The sequence below is a fragment of the Onychostoma macrolepis genome, chromosome 01 (genome assembly GCF_012432095.1).
Source record: "Onychostoma macrolepis isolate SWU-2019 chromosome 01, ASM1243209v1, whole genome shotgun sequence".
Lineage (NCBI taxonomy): Eukaryota > Metazoa > Chordata > Actinopteri > Cypriniformes > Cyprinidae > Onychostoma > Onychostoma macrolepis.
This window is the reverse complement of record NC_081155.1, coordinates 987,968-1,008,814: the sequence shown is the minus strand read 5'-3', so window position 1 is coordinate 1,008,814 and position 20,847 is coordinate 987,968. Positions and strand designations below refer to the sequence as shown.

The window sequence follows — 20,847 nt, the reverse complement described above, 5'->3', positions numbered from 1 at the left end:
CACTTTTAGCTCACTGTTACCTCACATTGTGACCTCATCACGAGTATCCTGTGAGATCATAGTGACATCACTGTGAGATCAAATTGTTGACTGGGAATGGATGAAATGTTTAGACCTCTACTGATGAGTAAATCTAGAGTGTGTCCACGATTGTGTGTGGGTCCATGCACATGCGGAATCAGGTCAAAAGTGTTTAAAACAGTTATAATTTCTTTTGCAGTTTTGATTTCTGCATTATCTATGTGAATATTAAAATCCCCTGCAATAGTAAAACAGTCAAACTCTGAGGAAATCATTGATAACAGTTCTGTGAACTCTTCAACAAAGGCTGGAGAGTATTTTTGGAGGCCTGTACATAATGATAAACAGAATGCGTGGAGCACCTTTCAGCACAATACCTAGATATTCAAAAGACAAATACTGAGCAAATGACACTTGCTTGCATTGATAAACATCTTTGAATAGAGCAGCTACACCTCCACCTCTCCTAACAGTCCTGCAGACATTTGTAAAGTTAAAGTTAGGAGGAGCTGTTTCATTGAGGACTGTTGCACTGCAGCTGTCTTCAAGCCATGTTTCATTTAGAAACATAAAATCCAGGTTGTTTGTGGTTATTAAATCATTGATCAAAAATGATTTATTTTTTAGTAAACAAATGTTTAAAAAAGCTAACTTGATGGAATTACATTTTGTCTCTACAGCAATCTCAGATTGACGCATTACAGGCCACAGATTAGATGGGTCAGCCGTACGGCTTGAGAAGGCCTTAGATTTTCTATCACGTGATAAAACAGAGATATAGAAAGCTACAGGCACACTGGGTTCCCGCTTGTTCTGTGAACATTTGTGAATGTTGCTGCTAATATAGCGGGGACCCGACACATATCACTGAGAGCTGTTATCAGTTGTTTTTGGTTCACCTACAGCCGATGGAGGAGGGTTTGGGCCCTGGCGTTGTGGCAGCGGTCGGAGAGCTCTCACAGGAGGAGGAGGGAGAGCTGGGCCTGCTGTCTTTGGTGGTTGTGGGGCCCGCCGTTTTTTAGTTGATATCTGGGGGCTTGCAACGAAAGAGCGGGAGAGTTTGGTCCCAGCATACACCAGTTCCTCCATTTTCTGTGAGAAGCTTAGAAGTGGAGATGCTGGAGAGAGGGATAATGTGTCTGGTGAGATGGTCTCTGGCTCTGGTGTTTCTGGTGGCTGTGAAATGTTGTCCTGGCTTCCTTGGCTGTTTTCCAGAATGTCGTCCTTGGGTGCTGAGTCTTGGAGTACGTCACAGTCTGTCTGTGATGAGGTCTATGGGCAGGGCTCAGCCGGGATAGTTTCCATGAGAAGTGCAAGTTGTGGCTGTGTGGCGCTTTCAGTGTCCTCGTGGGATTCTTCAACCACATGATAACTCAGACGATGATATGAAATCCTGTGGCCACTTATACTCTGTCCAGGTGTGTGTGTGCCATCCAGGCCGAGTGGATTGGCACACACTACTGAAGGATGACTTGGGGAGAAATAGATATTGTCCTTTAGCACTCTTGCACCAAGTTTGTTTGAGTGGAGGCCATCCAGTTTAAACAGTTGTCTATGGCCCCAGACAAGATTGAAGTTGTCGATGAAGTTGACTCCTTTTGTACTGCGGGTTCTTTGTAGCCATGTATTCAGCCCAAGCAGCCGTGAAAACATGTTAGTTCCTCTTGCTGGGAGTGGTCCACTGATGAACGACTGAACTTCAAGTCTTTGAAGTGTTTCAAAGAGTTCACCGAAATCCTTCTTAAGGAGTTCTGACTTAGCCTGACTATGTCAGACTTTGTACTTCCGCTCAATTTCAGTTCGCTTCTGTACTCAGTCTGATATAGCAAACCATCTCCCAGATTATCTCCGGCTCCACAGCAGCCGGGCCAACCAACGAACAGAGGGCGGGCTGAGAGCCGTGACGTAGACGCTATGCGGCGAATTTAAGATTGTAGTTTAGGTTTAGGTGAGGGAAATCTAAAACGACAGCGGACATGGAGACATGGGATGCTATTCGTTCTGTTGTAGAGAATATTCCTGGCATTTGCCAACTGAAGCCCGAACAAGAAGAGTGTTTGGTTCACATTTTGAATGGAGGTGATGTTGTGGCCCTACTCCCGACAGGTTTTGGGAAAAGTTTAATTTATCAGCTGTTACCGATAGTCAGCGAGAAACTGGGGAGGCCAAAGTCCGGCAAGGTGATAATTGTGGATGCGTAGATTTACTTCACATAATCTGCAAAAGTCGTTCACTGCCATCTTCATGCCGGTATTTCGCTCGATGGTTTTGTTTTCGCCGCATACTTGTGTTTACAGCGAAAGTTCGAGGCGGCTGAGCAGGCACATAACATACATCATAACCAAAGGTTATGTGATTGGCTTACGGGGACACCAATGATTTTAAACTTCAGACAAGCGCCAGCCCACGAGAAAGTAAACGCTTGTCAATTATGCCCTTCCAGACTCTGTCTACGAAGCAAAGCGAAGTAGCAGAGTTTGGTATTACCAGGCTAGTTCTGACTGCTCTTTCTGAATATCGTTCTTCCCCATGGATGATGATTCGATTTGCAGTCTTGTGCTTCATCAGAATGTTCCGAAGTTGCTTGTTCACATCAGAGACGGTTGCTTGAGGAAAGCAGCATGTAGTTGTAGTCCTGCTACTGATGTTTCTGATAATAGAGTCGCCCACTATCAGAGTCCTGGGCTCGGCTGCGCTCTGAGCTGAATGCCGCTGTCTGCTTGACCTCGAGCGCCTGTTAGTAGCGATGTTAGCTGCTGGCTGATACGATCTATGTTCAATCACATTTGGGGATTCCTCACCCACATTCATTAATGCTTCAAATGTGTTTCCAAGATGTATAGGGGTGGTAGAATACCAGTGTTTGCAAGCCTTGTCATAGCCGTATCTGGGGTAGAGGATGCTACAGCAGCAATACGAGATACTCGTGACAATCTGATGTCTTGAGTGCCTTTGGGTCTCGCTCCCTGTTTGTGCCATCGATTAGTCTGTCGATCAGTTTCCACTTGTTCCTCTACACTTGGTATAAACTGTTGAGATTCACTAGATTCAGGGGACTCACCAACTATATGCTGAGGGAGTCCGTGATGACGATCTTGTGTGTTTTCTGCCTGTTTTGAATGTCCAGCAAGTAACTTTGTTTCAAGAACCACAATCCTTTGTAGAAGTCTGTGGCAGTTCATGCAGCAAGTGGATTCCACAAGAGGCATTTTCTTTCCCGTATGTTAAAATGTCGGCAGCTGTGTTTTCTCGTCTCTGGAATGTAAGCTTCTGGCAGTGGGAGGTAAAGAGTATTCCAGTCCCAAAAAGTCTTTAGTTTGGTGTTTGTGCCAAAACTGTGTAATTTGAGCACTGTGCTGATCTGCTGAAGTTAAAGTCTAGAAAAATCTGAGAAAAGTACATAAACAGGGAGCAAAGCGCAGAGCAGTAAGCAAGAACAGCCGAACAGTAGCGAAGCCGGAAGCAATCTCACCGAGAAAGGCCGAGAAAGAATAAGAGGATAGCCAGACACCGTTTTAAACAAAGAAAGCAAGGGACTGCTGAGAATTTTGACCACTTTGTGAAGGACTTGAGACATATATTAATGGATTGCGAGTATGCCGATCCAGATGACATGTTGATTGATGCAATAATCGCGGGTGTCAGAGAGAAGGGCGTACAAAAAAGACTGTTAGACATAGGAGAAGACTTCGCTCAGCAATTTGAACATTCACAGAAGCAGATTCAAATCGTCAGGGAAGAAGAGTCTCAAGTGCGAGCAGTACATGTGAAAACAAAATATCAAGTGGTGAACAAAAAAGCCTATCAAAAGAATCAAACAAAATATGTTAAGAAAGAAATGCATGTAAACCGGCCCAAAAAGTGTGCAAGTTGTGGCAAAGACCCACAGCATAAATGGAATCAAGGAAAATGTCCAGCAAAAGGCTCTGTCTGTTCCTACTGTCACAAGCCAAACCAAGTCATAAAAGATCCGTCAACACAGTAAGCGTTGAGGAGGAATCAGAAAGGACAGAGGAGGAAATTTTCAACATTAATTTGACACAGACAAAGGATGTAAGTAGCAGCCACTTTAGAGAGTATCACAATGCATACACACGCTTTCGCCTAAGTGTAAACAACACTTATTAAGCAGCTTTCGTTCATGCACGCGCTTTCCCCCCGAAGGTAAACAACGCTGATTGCATCAAATACTTCTTGGGTAATCTCCAAAATTGTGGAAGACGTAATTCGGGGGAGAAGAATGGTTGAGTAAATTGTTATTTTTGTTTTCTTTGCACAAAAAAAAAAAAAAAAAGTATTCTCGTAGCATCGCAAAACTGAAGTTGAGCCACTGATGTCACATGGACTGTTTTACAGGTGTATTTACTATGTTTCTGGACCTGGGAACATTTCAGTTGCGTTGCTGTCTATGGAGGGTCAGATAGCTCTCCGATTTCATCAAAAATATCTTAATTTGTGTTCTGAAGATGAACGAAGGTCTTACAGGTTTGGAACGACATGGGGGTGAGTAATTAATGACAATTTTCATTTTTGGGTGAACTAACCCTTTAAACGTTCACATAGAGTTCTGCAGTCATACTCTAACCAGAAGCTGAAACCAGTAGCAGCAGTTGATCTTAGAATAAAAGAGTGCTACTGTAATAGCAGAGTTTGAGATTGTGGATATCTCACAAGAAAACGTGCTGAGTGGTGAAACGGCCGAAGCACTAGGCTTAGTCATTCGGCTGGATGCAGTGCAGCCAACTAACCTGGAAAACAAAGAAAAATGTATGGAAGCAGAATAATGACAATAGTTTTTGAAACATAAAGAATGCTGAATTCCACAAATCGAAAAAAAAAAAAAAGATGCATTGCAATTAACAGTGCTTACATTTTAATGCCTTGTATTTCCAGGGCTTGCATTTTTAGGTCCTGAAATTTAACATAGTTGTTTATTTAAGCTGTGAATATTTCAGTTCAAAATATTTCACACACATTTTCATAATAAAAAATTCAATAATTCATATACACCTTCCAGAATTCACTTCCAAAATATTAAATCTGTTTAAAAATACAATGTATAATATTTGACAGGCAAATTTCAGTCATTTTATTTCACTTTCCAAATTCGCTGCCACAAATTCAGTGGTTAAAATTTGGCAGAAAATTCAGCGTTGCACATCCGGGAACCGCAAGAATAGCAGTAGAGCACCGATGCATGATCTCCAGCTGATGTCAGCCGCTCACCAGCAGGTGGCGCAAGTGGCTGTTGATGAAGGCCATATGTGCATCAAGTCATTCATTCACAAAAACTGATTTGCAGAAATGGAGCAGGCGCTAACTACAAGTTTTGATTATCGGGGCCAGTATAAACATGTGGAAACGCTGATTGTGTGTATGTTTAATTCAACATCTTCGCTGTTTCCCGTAGCCTACATGTAAGCAGCTTTCTCTACCACAAAGGAGATTATAATGCTCTTTTACCCAACGCTGAAGTACAGAACTAACATTACATCTGAGGAAGACATATATTGCTTTTGGTTGCTTAGTTTCCTTTACTTTGTATCATGGCTTGTATGACGCTGTTCTGTAATACTGGGGTTCCCCTCATACGTCACACTCCAGGATTCCCCAACGCGCCTCAGTGAACTAAATACAGTGATATAAGACCTCAGATCTCAGAATACACTTTACTGATGGTTATGCAAACTATATACAGGCAATAGTGATGCGCGGATGAGCTAAAACTTCACCCGAATCCGCAGCTTCAAATAAATTATCCACCCGCCAACTGCCCACACCTATATTTTTGTCTGATTTAGATAACCACACCCGATAGTCAGATTCAGGGTTCATATGGTCATGAAAAATAAATAAACCCAGAAAGTTTTGGAAAGGTCATGGAAATGCATTTCACAATTCTCTGTCTAATAGAATTATGTTTAATTAGGTCCTGAATTTGGGTGCGGGATTGCACATATATCGCATTGCTCATTCCCGCAGCTTTCAACCTTCAGATGGAATAAGGGAAATTACTGCAAAACATTTATTCAATATAACGTATAGGTTAGATGAGTAAATAAATCCACACAAACCATCAGATCAAATCACTCATTTGAAAACAGTGCGAGTGATTCAGCTGTACTGCGTCCTCTCTCTTTGACCTTCTCAAAGCAGATCTAGAGCTGCATGCTGCGATACAAGACTTTAGCTCGCGTTTCGGTACAGTTGACAGAATTGTCAATTGCCTAATCGGTCATTGTTGCATCATCACAAAAATGCATTATTTTCGTGTCTAAGCCATTCGGTACTCGTGCATCACATCCAAAGCATGCGCTGCGAGTAGGCTACCAAAATGAGTTTGCAAAACAAGCAAATCTTGTTGCACTTAAGTGGCCAAATACACACAAAATGACGTCAAAATGGTCGTCCTGGCAAGTATCCTCATAAACACTGTTGGTTTTGTCTTAAGTTAATGTAAACAGTTGCGAAAGAAAACACATGTGTTTAAGTATTGGATCCGTGAAATAGGCCTTGTGACAGCAGCCTAATAAAGCTATGCCGTCTGTCATTAATGTTAATCAAACAACAAAAGACAGAGGAAATCCCTCACTGCTCTCAACGCGACGGACCCACAATTCAGTTCGGCAACGCTTGACATCACTCCATTCAAAGTAAACGAGAGGCGTTGACGCCAACGTGTGAATGGGGCGTAACAGGCAAGCAAATGAGGTCAGAAGAACGCAACGCGCTGCATTTTAGTTGCTTTCCCTTACCACTGATCTATAGAGTCGACAGTCCAACAAATATATCAATATCACAATTAGTTTTAACAGCAAGCAACCACTTTATATCGACATAAAAAGGAGTTCAAAACCGCCTAGGTGTATTGTTCCTGCAAATGTAAACCGGAGAAAGCAATAGGCTTGTTTGAGATGCTCCTCGCCTCACCTGAAATGTAGGTGAGAGTAGGCGGCTGCAGTGAGGGGAGGAGTGAAATAAGCGCAGTCAAGACGGACAGTTCTGAGCTCTCGAAGTAGAACAGATACCAACGAGATCAAAGGCAGATATCGCGTTATTCTCACTCGTGTTGTGCTGCTGATAAACATGATATCATTTCAGTTCTGTTGCTTTTATATGAAAATAAATATGATGAACAAGACACTCAAAGTGCTTGCTATTTAATTCCATACGAAGTATTTGTCATCCATTTCTACTTTAATACAAACATGTATTTTAGATTTTTATTGAAATATGGCAACAATCACATATCTTACACAGAGATCGCACTGTCATAGTGTTTGGAAAACTTCAGGCATAATTTAGATACATAATGGCATGAAATCAGATTTAAAAAATAAAACATTTTAGAAGAGAACGCAGCATCACGGTTGTCTGAACCAATGAGCATTAAGCTGTGTCGTCAGTCAGTCGTTTCCCATCATGCTTTTGGTCAGCGCAGTCGGTGGAGAGCAACTGCGCGCGACTGCTCAATCCGACACAGCCGCCTCGCCGTCGCCAGAGTTTTTTGGCACACGTCAGCATGACATCAGAGCGAGGAGGAGGAATAGCAATCGTTTATAAGGATGCCTACAAATGTAAACAACTATTGCTACCATCCTCGTTTAGCAGCTTTGAACTGAGTTTATTTGAGCTGGGTCGTTCCTTCAAAATGCTGTGTGCAGTGGTCTATCGGCCTCCCAGATACAATAAGGACTTTATAAATGACTTTTCTGCTTTTCTGGCTGATATTATGCCTAAATACGATCATGTCCTTATTGTTGGGGATTTTAATGTCCATGTGTGTTGTCCTGAAAACCCAATGGCAAAGGATTTTTTATATCTCATTGACTCTTTTAATTTGGTGCAGTCTGTGTCTGGCCCCACACATGAACGCGGACACACACTCGATCTTGTTTTATCTTTTGGTTTGCCTGTTCGTAACCTTGAGATATGTGACGCAGTGTTTTCTGACCATATGCCTGTACTGTTTGATATTGCTCTTGCCTGTAATACAGTTGAACCTCGCGCTGCTGTTCGCCCCTGTCGCATCATTAACCCTTCCACTGCTGTTCAGTTGGCATTAGTTGTCAGTCAGAACTATGCTATACCGGAGTCTACGTGCAATGGTTCAGAGGCGCTTAGCTCATGGTTGCACTCTACCTGGCAAACTTTTATGAATACTGTGGCTCCTTTGAAAATCAGGCAGCCAAAACCTAAATTTGAGCCATGGATGAATGACACGGTTCGTGCTGTCAGACGTGAGTGCCGTAGGGCTGAGCGCAAATGGAAAAAGGACAAATTGTATGTGTCGTTTCATATACTAAGGGATTGCTGGCGTCATTATCAGAAAACTGTGAAAGATGCTAAAAGAAATTATATCTCTGAAATTTTGTCAAACTGTAACAAGCCTCGTATTTTGTTTAAGACTATTGATTCAGTTCTACATGTCCCGCAAACATCCTGTGTTGATGCCTCCTCTGCTGTTTGTGAAAATTTTTTCAAAATACCTTTAATTTTTTTTTAATGTAATTTATTTCAGTGATGCAAATCAGAATTTTTATCAGCCTGATTTATTATCAGTGCTGTTCTTTTTTTAGTTTTCTATTCATAAAAGAATCCTGAACAAACTGTCACAGGTTCCAAAAAATATTAAGCAGCAAAACTGTTCCCTGTTGAAAAAAACAGCATATGCTGGTATGGTATGTTTTGAAGCATGGGATGCTGGTTTGAACTGATTTAAGCTGGTCCTTTGCTTGTCCTAAGCTGGTCCGACCAGCTCAAGACCAGCACATGACCAGCACAAACCAGCATCCCAGCTTCAAAACATACCTAACCAGCATATGCTGTTTTTTTTTTTTTTCAACAACACTGGTAATAAAACAATATATTTGAATGATTTCTGAAGGATCATATTACACCGACAACTGGAGTAACAGCTGATACAAATTCTGATTTGCATCACTGAGTTAAATTAAATTATATTTTAAAGTTTAATTATGTATTATAAATGTATATAACCTCTGACACGGAGAAGAGTGAAAACTCCTCGCATGACTGCTACAGAACATCTGAACATATCGAAACAAATGCACATTGACGGATCTTCTTCCGTCTGTTCTGCAAAATGTAAACAAATGTAGCCTTTATTTCTGCAAGCGTAAATATTGTGAAAATATCAATATTAATTGTGTCTAGGCAAGGCATTCCTCCTGGAACTAACGCGGGTTTGGCGGGTGTTTATTTCATACTCTGTGACGGCTTATTTAATGAATAAATTATACAATGTATTTAATGTGTAAGGTACATGTACAACAAACTGGTAATGTCATAGTGGTATCGTGTACTGTAATCAAATCTATACATGTGGAACCGACAGCACACGCGGTGTTCATCTAATAAAGATCTTCATATCTAGTAAACCATAGCCTTTGCAGATTTGCTTTCAACTAGGGGTGGGCGGATCGATCTTAATATCGATAGTATCGATACCAACGTTGGTATTGGTATCGGATCGATACTAGCCTGATTAGATCGATACTTTAGGTTAATTTCCTCTCCTCTACACTTAACATATTGCTTAATACATTCAACAAAGAATAGACATATCTGTGTGTTTATATACCGCTCTTTTCACGTCTCGTATGCAAACCTTACTGCTCCTCCCTGCTTTAGTGTTTTGTTATGCCATTACGTGACTCAGGGCTCCATGCGCAAGCGGATATTATGCTACAGCGAGAATGGAACGGTAGAAATTCGCTACTGTGGCAACAGCACCAAATTTATTCACCTTTTTCAACGTGAAAGTAAGCTTTTTTCATAGACTGTATGTACAAGACTTCCACTTCCTTAGGCACGGTAGGGAAATCATGAGAAAAATAAACCAAAAATAGTTTGCAATACCAAGCTTTTGTACAGTTAAAAATCGCTGGAAGCGGATGAGACTGGAAGCCAGACCCATTAAATTTACCGAATTTGGCCTTTTATACAGTCTTCAACCATTAAGCCACGTTGTTGTTTTTTTCTTTATAAAAGTTTTCTATCAGAGGAAAACACTTAACATGCATGCACTTTGCGTTCATATGCTGGGCTGCTTGCCTGCATATAGTTTGCATCATCAGTATACTGAGTTGGCCTTTCAATATTACTTTCTTAATGCATTAGTCCATGTTAAGTTTTTTTTTTTCTTTATAACTCTTTTTTTATGGGAGGAAAATGCTTAACAGGAAACTTTACGCATTGCTTTCATATTCTGGGCTCCTCTGCTTGCAAACTCCTTTCAGAAAGGCAAATATCCACATAGCTTTAAGGTGAATATAATATTTTAGTCATATCAACATAAGTTATTGTTAATTTTCAAAGTGTAATTGGTCATTTAAATGCATGTTATTAAAAAGGAAAAAGTATCGGTATCGGTATCAGTATCGGCGATACTTGCCCTGTATTTACTTGGTATCAGATCGATACCAAAATTTGCAGTATCGCACACCCCTACTTTCAACTGACTGTTGATCCAGAGCCATGTTACAACTCTGAGTGAGAGCCGCTTCAGACGACTCAGCGCGTGCGGCAGGGAACTGAACGAATCATTCAAACAGATTCACGAACCGATTCATTGGTCTGCCAACTGGTTTGATCAAGCCTTCGAACAGAATTGACTCAAAAGAATGAATCATTCGCGAACGGGCATCGCTCATTGCCCAGAAAAAAAAAGTAGATGGCGCGCTTGGAATAAATTGAAGGATTTTTAACTTGTACTGCATTAAGATAAAGTAACGAGAGGAGCGTCGCCCACAGTAACGAAGTAAAAGTACCGTTTTTTCACTAAAAATGTACTTGAGTAAGAGTAAAAGTACCCATTTTTAAATATACTGTAAAAGTACTAGTTACCCAAAACATTTACTCAAGTAAATGTAACGAAGTAAATGTAACTCGTTACTACCCACCTCTGGTGGACTGTTTAACCCTGTCAAAGAATGACTAAACCTCGAGCCAATAGCCTTTGAGTATGAGATGTGACGGAGCATGTGATTTGTTGAATGTAGTGAACGAATACGCCCATTACTGACCGAGTCGCTGTTTTGAGTCTGAACGAGAGAGAGATCTCGTTCGTGAATGAGTTGAATGAACTGGTGCATGTCGTTCATGAACGAATTGAACGAACTGGTACATGAGTCATGACATGTCGTTCGTGAATGAATGTGTACCGGGTAGGTCGGTCATTTTAGCATGTAAGACAGTCTCGTTCAGCAATCAGCAGAAAGTGGATGCAAAGCGCAGCAGGTACTGTGGTAATGTGCACATAAGCTTGTTTATATATATTCATATTTAACATAGGCTACAGAACATAACTCCACGATTTATGAATGTGTAAAAGTCCGACCAAACAATTAAAAAATTAATTATGCAAGAAAACCTTATGTTTTGGTCATCTGAACCCATTTGATTTATTTAATGAGTAGATTACACATTTTAATAAAGTCAAATCAGTTTTTTGCGACAAGTAGTAATGCAGTACAATCATTGACTTTAGACATGACACATAAGACACTCTTTTTCGCCCCCTGCTGGCGTATGTAAGGCAAGGCAAGTTTATTTATATAGCACATTTCATACACAGTGGTACTTCAAAGTGCTTTACATAAAAGGAAGTGAAATGGTCATTAAAAATAATAATAATAATAACAAGAAATTAAAAATAATAATAATCACAACAATAAAAACAAAGTGATTTAAAAATTGATTTAAAAATAATTTAAAACATTTAAGAATAGAAAGTGATTATACATAGTGATTATACATATGTAATTTGAAGAAATGGTTACTGAACAAATCAGTGAACGAATCTGAACGAATCATTTTGGTGAACGAACTGAAAATGAACAAATCCCTGGAAAGAATTAAAATTTCCATCACTACCACGCAGTGGAAAAGTGCCATAGGTGACAAGGTCTTCACTGGGGATCTGTCTCTGGGACTCATCTACAGTGGGTACGGAAAGTATTCAGACCCCCTTAAATTTTTCACTCTTTGTTATATTGCAGCCATTTGCTAAAATCATTTAAGTTCATTTTTTTCCCTCATTAATGTACACACAGCACCCCATATTGACAGAAAAACACAGAATTGTTGACATTTTTGCAGATTTATTAAAAAAGAAAAACTGAAATATCACATGGTCCTAAGTATTCAGACCCTTTGCTCAGTATTTAGTAGAAGCACCCTTTTGATCTAATACAGCCATGAGTCTTTTTGGGAAAGATGCAAGTTTTTCACACCTGGATTTGGGGATCCTCTGCCATTCCTCGTTGCAGATCTTCTCCAGTTCTGTCAGGTTGGATGGTAAACGTTGGTGGACAGCCATTTTTAGGTCTCTCCAGAGATGCTCAATTGGGTTTAAGTCAGGGCTCTGGCTGGGCCATTCAAGAACAGTCACGGAGTTGTTGTGAAGCCACTCCTTCGTTATTTTAGCTGTGTGCTTAGGGTCATTGTCTTGTTGGAAGGTAAACCTTCGGCCCAGTCTGAGGTCCTGAGCACTCTGGAGAAGGTTTTCGTTCAGGATATCCCTGTACTTGGCCGCATTCATCTTTCCCTCGATTGCAACCAGTCGTCCTGTCCCTGCAGCTGAAAAACACCCCCACAGCATGATGCTGCCACCACCATGCTTCACTGTTGGGACTGTATTGGACAGGTGATGAGCAGTGCCTGGTTTTCTCCACACATACCGCTTAGAATTAAGGCCAAAAAGTTCTATCTTGGTCTCATCAGACCGGAGAATCTTATTTCTCACCATCTTGGAGTCCTTCAGGTGTTTTTTAGCAAACTCCAATCGGGCTTTCATGTGTCTTGCACTGAGAAGAGGCTTCCGTCAGGCCACTCTGCCATAAAGCCCCAACTGGTGGAGGGCTGCAGTAATGGAAAGCCACAGTGATCTTTGGGTTCTTATTTACCTCTCTCACCAAGGCTCTTCTCCCCCGATAGCTCAGTTTGGCCAGACGGCCAGCTCTAGGAAGGGTTCTGGTCGTCCCAAACGTCATCCATTTAAGGATTATGGAGGCCACTGTGCTTTTAGGAACCTTAAGTGCAGCAGAATTTTTTGTAACCTTGGCCAGATCTGTGCCTTGCCACAATTCTGTCTCTGAGCTCTTCAGGCAGTTCCTTTGACCTCATGATTCTCATTTGCTCTGACATGCACTGTGAGCTGTAAGGTCTTATATAGACAGGTGTGTGGCTTTCCTAATCAAGTACAAACAGTATAATCAAACACAGCTGGACTCAAATGAAGGTGTAGAACCATCTCAAGGATGATCAGAAGAAATGGACAGCACCTGAGTTAAATATATGAGTGTCACAGAAAAGGGTCTGAATACTTAGGACCATGTGATATTTCAGTTTTTCTTTTTTAATAAATCTGCAAAAATGTCAACAATTCTGTGTTTTTCTGTCAATATGGGGTGCTGTGTGTACATTAATGAGGGAAAAAAATGAACTTAAATGATTTTAGCAAATGGCTGCAATATAACAAAGAGTGAAAAATTTAAGGGGGTCTGAATACTTTCCGTACCCACTGTAGGTGTCCTGGTCTCCACTGAAGCTCTGAAGATCAGTTACACTCACGGTATGGATGGATGGTGTTTGTGTTGAACACTCTTGAGTCTATAGAGGATAATTCATGCCACACAGGAACTCCTATAAGGTGAAATTAAACACTCACTTGCGATGCATCAGTGCTTCCCTCCCTTACTATACGTGATCTCTTGGGTGAATAATTTAAAGGGATAGTTCACCCAAAACTGAAAATTCTGTCATTAATTACTCACCCTCATGTCGTTCCAAACCCGTAAGACCTTAGTTCATTTTCAGAACACAAACTGAGATATTTTTGATGAAATCTGGGAGCTCTCTGAACCTCCATAGACAGCAATGCAACTGAACTTTTCTCAGGCCCAGAAAGGCAGTAAGCTCATCGGTAAAATAGTTCTTGTGACATCAGGGGTTCAACATTAATTTTACAAAGCTACGAGAATACTTTTTGGTTGCAAAGACAACAAAAATAACGAATGTGAATTATTGACTGTGGAGCATGAATCCATGTATGAAATGTTGGGAAACCAAAATAATCAATATTGGGTCTCCACTTGATGTAAAATCTGATACTGAAGTAAAACAATTCGAGAGCTGATGTGGTTTATTTGCTGCTAAACATCACAATCCAAACTCAAATGTTGCAAGATCCAGGGACTGATTCTTTCTCAGCAGTGCTCATTGTAGAGACCAGTATCGCATAAAAACAGCTGAATCAATGTAAATATGCGCACACTGACTCCTGGAAATTGATTAAAGCAGCCCATTATATTATAACAGCTGTTTTCAGAAGACTGCTAAATAAAGACTGTAAAATGCAGATGGATGGTTGATGCTCTACGGCTGTTCTCTGTGAAACTGAAGCTGCTGTGTTTGCTCCAGGACTCTGTGATCGTGGGTTCGGTCGGATCGAATGACTGGCGTGGAGCTCTGTATGAAGTGACGGGATCAGGATCTGAGTTCAGAGAGACAGAGATCATCAATCCAGCTGTAAATAAAGACTCGTACATGGGTATGTTGGAGAGTTTGTTTGTTCCTTGTGTGATGTGAAGAGTTTGTGTGTTTTAATGAGGCTGATGATGTTCAGGTTACTCTACTGTGCTGGGAATGAGAAACGGCGTCTCTCTTCTGTTCTCTGGAGCGCCGCGGGCCGAACACACGGGTCTGGTGACCCTCTTCACCAAGAACCAAAACACATGGACAGTGACGAGGAACATCAGCGGAGAACAAGTCAGTAACCCTCTTCATCAGTGAGACCAGGGGCTCCCAAACCTGCAGTCCACTGAGAAGATCAGCAGACCCTTCAAACCACACACACACTCTCATGAGATTCAGTATTTCACCAAAAACAAACAACCAAGCATTCCACTTAGAATATAGATTCTGCAATAACATATCCAGCAGAGAAAAGGAGCAAAATAAGTCTACAAAAACCTCATTGATTTCTAGCCAGTGTTGTGTGACATTGAATTTGTGAAGCAGAACGTGTTGTTTTCATATTTCATCTGTGAACATCAGGCTATAAAAGCATATGTTACAATGCAGTTCCACTTCTTTTGATTGATTTCTGTCCTCAGATTGGCTCATATTTCGGAGCGTCTCTGAGTCTGTTGGATGTGGACTCTGATGGAGACTCAGATTTCCTTCTGGTCGGAGCTCCATTATTTTACCAGTCTCAGCCGAGGGCTGAAGGGAGGCTGTACATCTACGCTTTATCAGAGCAGGTACGCACAGATTCAACACTGTTATTATGGCGTTCTTCATGAACGAGCTTCTGGGTAACTGGAACTGGAAGACTGCTAGTCATCACCATTGTGTAACTCCATTGGGATTGCTGCTGTAATTGGTTTCTATGATGTGAAAGTCGTGGAAATTGCACTGATGCTGGTCATGTTCTGTTCACTTTCTCTCTCGTAGTATTTTCAGAAGACGCTCAATGTGAGTGAATCCACCACAGGCAGATTTGCTGCGTCTGTGGCTCCACTAAAGGACCTGAATGGAGACAGTCTGTCAGATGTGGCGGTCGGGGCGCCGCTGGAGAATGGAGGAGTCGTCTACATCTATCTGGGCCACAGGAGGCATGGCATAAACCCTGAACACGCTCCTCAGGTGAGAGTTTGCTGTGCTTCCCTCAAACCCAAACGCTGTGTTTGTGGCCACATTTAACCCAGAATATGTTCCCAGATAAACAGACAGACACAATGCTGAGCCGCTGTGACAGTAGATCTGTTTGTGTGTGTTTAGCGGATCCCAGCGCGGTCGGTTCTGCCCGGTCTGCAGCAGTTCGGAGTGTCTCTGTCCGGTCAGATGGACATGAACGATGATAATCTGACAGATATCGTGATCGGAGCACAAGGAGGGATCGTGCTGCTCAGGTTTAGTTTGGAGAATATCACATTAACAAACAAACAACCTCATTACCACGTCAGTGATCCAGTCGATTAGTCTCACTGTAAAACATTTCAAGCTGCTTTAACTAATTATTATTTAGTAACTAGTTCCACAGAAATATAATGTTTAGTCAATTTCTCTCTTCAAAGTGTTATCTGAATTAGTTTTTTAGTTGGCTCAACCTTTACTTAACTAGTTTTATAATCCATTCAGCTACAATGTTTTAATTGGTCAAACACAGCAAACTACAGCAAGTTATGTCAATTAAAAAAAGTGAAGTGACGTGTGGCCAGAGATGGGCACAAATACATCAAAATGTATTTAAAATAAAAATACAAAATACTGTGTGGAAAAATGTATTTAAATACAAATACAGTATTTTGTATTTTGAAAATACACAAAATACATGTGAAATTGTAACTATATTATATATTAGTGTATTGTAAGTATACAATGCAGTTGTGTCATCTGTCACTAAAAGCAGAAATGATTCCGATTGGCTGTCAATGTTTTCATCATTCACCATGTTTTGTGCTAATGTGAAAAGTGGATAATTTTGACCCACACAATGTATTGTTGGCTATTGCTGCAAACATACCTGTGCTTTTTGTGGTCCGGGATCACATATATGGGATTTTTTTGTCTCTAAGGACCAGGGAACGTCCAAGGTAATGTTGTTTAATACCGCGCTATTTCCTCCCACTTTTGGGTTGTTTGGCTTCCCATAATTGAAGGTGGAGAGAGCGCTGGTCATTCACTTCCCCCGCTTACAATCCCTGCCGGACCTGAGACTAGAACCCGCGACCTTTGGGTTACAAGTCCAAGTCCAATGTTAAAATGTTACTATTTACTCCATGTGTTTTATGTGTTACCTCAACTAAGATTTATTGTTTGGGCATCATAAGAAATTGCTGTGGAACTAGTTATTAAATTTGATAAATTTGCCATTCACAAGACCAGAAACACCGTTTAGAATCTGCCCCATTTGAAAAAGAGCAACATTCCAAAATGATATCTAAAATTCATTATAGTAACACAGCTTTTGACATTTAAATGTTTTATGGACTAAACAAGAAGACCACGTTCCTTTAACTTAAACAGCTCATTTTCCTCAGACATTTATTATTCATACATCGCTTATTTGATGTTTTATATATGTTGTACGTTTTATTTACACCTTTTTAATATATACGTTTTGATAAATTCAGTCCAAGTTAAATATAAATATCTATTCAGTGCCACTTACCTGACGTGTGAATGTGACATGCACTTCACTTAAATATTTACTTTTCTTCTGACACATAACTTACAAAACACTTCTAAATATCCACTCAAAAACATCTGATATGCTGTACGTTTTTTGTCAATAAATTTAGTCTAAAAAAAGACCTTTATTTAGTAGCAGTTACCTGATGCGTGAACTTGACAAGATGGCGCGCCGTTTCTCCCGCAGTGAAATCTCTCAGGCTCGTGCACGTGTGGAATGATCTCAGCATTGGCTGGATTTGTTTTTATTAGTTTAGTCAACATTAACTGTCACAGTTCAGCTGGAGCAAGGAGTGAGGAGAATATTCAATAATCCTTTTATTGAAGGCAACACCAGAAACATGGACCTCGATGGGTAGACAAACAGAATGGCGATTAAGACCGGACCCTGAGGCAGGGAAACACAGGGCTTATAAACACTGGGTGAAACTAGATAATTAATGACACAAGGCTGGGGACTAATAAACTAATGATGACACCAAACAAGGACAAGAACAGGAAAACCAAATAAGGGCACGAGAGGAGGAGAAACACAAGACACAGAGACAAAGTCTGACATTAACATTCTAAATGTTGACTGGATTTGAAAATAACCCTTAATTCAGTGTTTTTAAAATATATTTTATGCAGACTTAATATAATATGTCTTCTCAACTAAGCCCAAGTGAGAAAATTAGTTTAACTTAGATATTTTTGCCCTTCCAATAATTTGTTAATTGAATTGTTTACAGTGTGGTATCGTGAGCTATTGACTCTTTTCTCTCTTCTCAGGGCTCGGCCTGTGATGTCTGTATCTGCGCAGCTCAGTTTCAGTCCAAAGGAAATCAGCTTGAACTACTTTGAATGTCCGAGTGACAACACATTTAGCGCATTTGATCTCACGTCATGTTTCACAGTGAACGAGCGCACCAGCAGCACAGGTAACGTCAATAAACTTTCAGAGAGTCTGTCGGTGCCAACAGCCTTGTGGGCAGCGTGCCGACATACAGCACTGTTGTGCTACGGGCATCCTGAGTTTGAATCCTGACTCAAGGACCTTTCCTGATCGCATCCCCCTATCTCTCTCCCACTTTGCTTCCTGTCAGTTCTGATCTGTCCTATCGTAATAAAAGGAGAAAATGCCGAAAATAAATCTTTAAATAAAGTTTCTCTGTCACATGAAGAATCTGGCCTCCATGTCTTACCCTCTCGTGTCTCTCAGGATCTCTGGAGAAGAAGCTGAATGTTTCTCTGAATCTGAACGTGGACGTGGTACGACGAATGAGTCGAGGATTCTTCGATCCGATGGATTCGTCATCCAGGACTCTGCAGCAGTCTGTTCTGCTGGATTCTGGGTCCTCCTGTTTTAACTTCTCTATCTTCATGATGGTACGTGTCATCTATCACAGCTCCAGCCAATCACAGAGCTTCGTTCTAACAGGGAATGTTGTGTTTTTTCAGCGCTGTGTTGCAGACACAGTCTCTCCTCTGAAGATACGAATGAATTTCTCACAAACTGAGATGTTGTCTGGAAACTCTACGGCTGTTCTTGATGTTCACAGCAGGACGGAGGAGTATGTCGAGGTGAGTCTACAAATATAAGATTTTACTCTGATATTCAGTGTCAGTCAACTCTTAAGATTCTTCAGCTTTACTGTACAAAGTTTCTGCGACATTCAAAAGCTCAGTAAAAGTTTTTATTTTGTTTACAACTAGGTGCCATTTCAAAGGAACTAATTCAAACATCAGCTGTGTGGCCGATCTGAAGCTGAACAACAACTGAGAAACAACTGATGAATAAATTAGACATGATGTTAATGTGAAATATGATTGTAAATGCTTCTGAATACTGCCAACCTTCACCAGGTTTTGTTTTTCTATTGAAATTAGGGTTTGTTCTGCAGGAACGACACCTCAGTCAACAATTCGATCTCACAGTGATCTCACCATGATCTCACAGGATACTCGTGATGAGGTCACAATGTGAGGTCACCGTGAGCTAAAAGTGTAACCTCACAGCGCCCTCACTGTGTGCTCATACTAATATGAGGTCAAAGTGCACTCACTGTACAGAGACTATGTGCCCAGCATGCATTGCAGCATGAACCTTTTGATTGTCACCATTGTTGAGATTCATACACTGATTCTTGATGTCTCTCTTTGTGTTTGAATGACAGGGTAGTTAATAATGTTTGTGTCTTATGCTTTTATAATCCTTCATGACTGATTATGATGCTGGATCCTATGCTGTATAATCACAGAGCTTTTATATTTAGAAACTTTAGATTAATAAAACCTCACCAAGACTACATATTGAGTCTAGGTGATGACTGTGTTGTTATCATCAACAACACACCAATATCACCTGGTTGCAGTATCTTTTCGGTTTTCCTTGCCATAACCAATGTGCTTTACAAACACAGTTACAGCAGCCCCAAAAAATATAATGTTATGAAGTCAAGGTTCAAGAGCCCAACTAAAGCAAACACTACTCGCCACGATGGTAACGTTAAATAAAACATCATCTAAATCTCTGTTAATTCTCAATAAGCGCTTTTGTAGATGTCTGACAGAAATAAAGTCAGTCTGGTTAATAATGAGTGAATGTGGTGATTCGTTTATTTCAGTTGATTTCATCGAAGGCTGTGTCTGGAAGTCAGTTGTATGTTTGGAGAAGGCTCTTATAACAGAAATCTGTTAGCTGGGTGTGCACTCATGAGCTCATCATGTGAGAGCACTGTGATATCTCTGTGATAGTGTTGAGAAACAGGAAGTAGAATGCCCCCCGGTGACTGATATTTGAACTGCCTCCTCTCAACCTGCTCAACATTTTGAGTTCACAATGAGCTCACATATTACTCACACTGTGAGGATCACCGTATGAGAATGGTGTGATGTCACTGTGATCATCTCGTGATCTCACATATTGACTGGGACGTTAGTGGTGGTGAATCAAGCTCATTTCAGCATCCTCGTATCGCTGGCAAACCCAGGCGACGACTCCTTCAACACCAGCATAGTGCTGCATTACCCAGAAGACCTCTCGCTCTCAAAATTTGATGCCATTAAGGTATTGCTGTCTTAATGTCAAACTAAAGAGTCAAAAACTTTTTAAAAAACCTCATCAAAATGGTTTTAGCTAAACTCTTATCAGACAACACAATTAACTAGATTTAATTTTGCTGCTTTAATAATAACTCTGTTCACTTAATAGATGTCAAGACACCTTTATCTAGCACTTTTAACAATACAGATTGTCAAAGTAGCTTTACAATATTAAATAGGAAAATAGTGTTGATAATACAAAAGGACAATAGCAAACAATAAAATTTTCAGTTAAAGTCAGTTCATCATTGATTCAGTGATGTCATTGTCCAGCTCAGTTCAGTTCATGGTATCTGTGAGGATTTCCAGTCAGGATTTAGACTGTATCATAGTACTGAGTCTGCTCTCATTAGAGTTACAAATGGCCTGCTCTTATCATCTGATTGTGGTTGTATCTCTTTATTAGTGCTACTGGATCTTAGGGGTGGGCGATATGACCAAAATCTTATATCACGATATGAGTAATTTTATATCACGATAATGATATATATCATGATATAGTAATTATTTTTTTTTAAAAAG

General features: G+C 40.6%; 1 protein-coding gene across 1 annotated transcript in view; it reads left to right on the top strand.

Moving 5' to 3' along the window:
* The window catches only part of LOC131536069 (integrin alpha-L-like), a 37,819-nt gene extending 17,999 nt beyond the window's left edge, over positions 1-19,820 (top strand). Inside the window, 10 exon segments of the mRNA XM_058768728.1 lie at positions 14,467-14,596; positions 14,672-14,814; positions 15,162-15,308; positions 15,502-15,693; positions 15,829-15,959; positions 18,013-18,161; positions 18,443-18,609; positions 18,682-18,804; positions 18,937-18,947; positions 18,949-19,820. Of these exon segments, the coding sequence (XP_058624711.1) occupies positions 14,467-14,596; positions 14,672-14,814; positions 15,162-15,308; positions 15,502-15,693; positions 15,829-15,959; positions 18,013-18,161; positions 18,443-18,609; positions 18,682-18,804; positions 18,937-18,947; positions 18,949-19,003 (1,248 nt within the window). The 3' untranslated portion in view covers positions 19,004-19,820.
* The last annotated feature ends 1,027 nt before the right edge of the window (positions 19,821-20,847 follow it).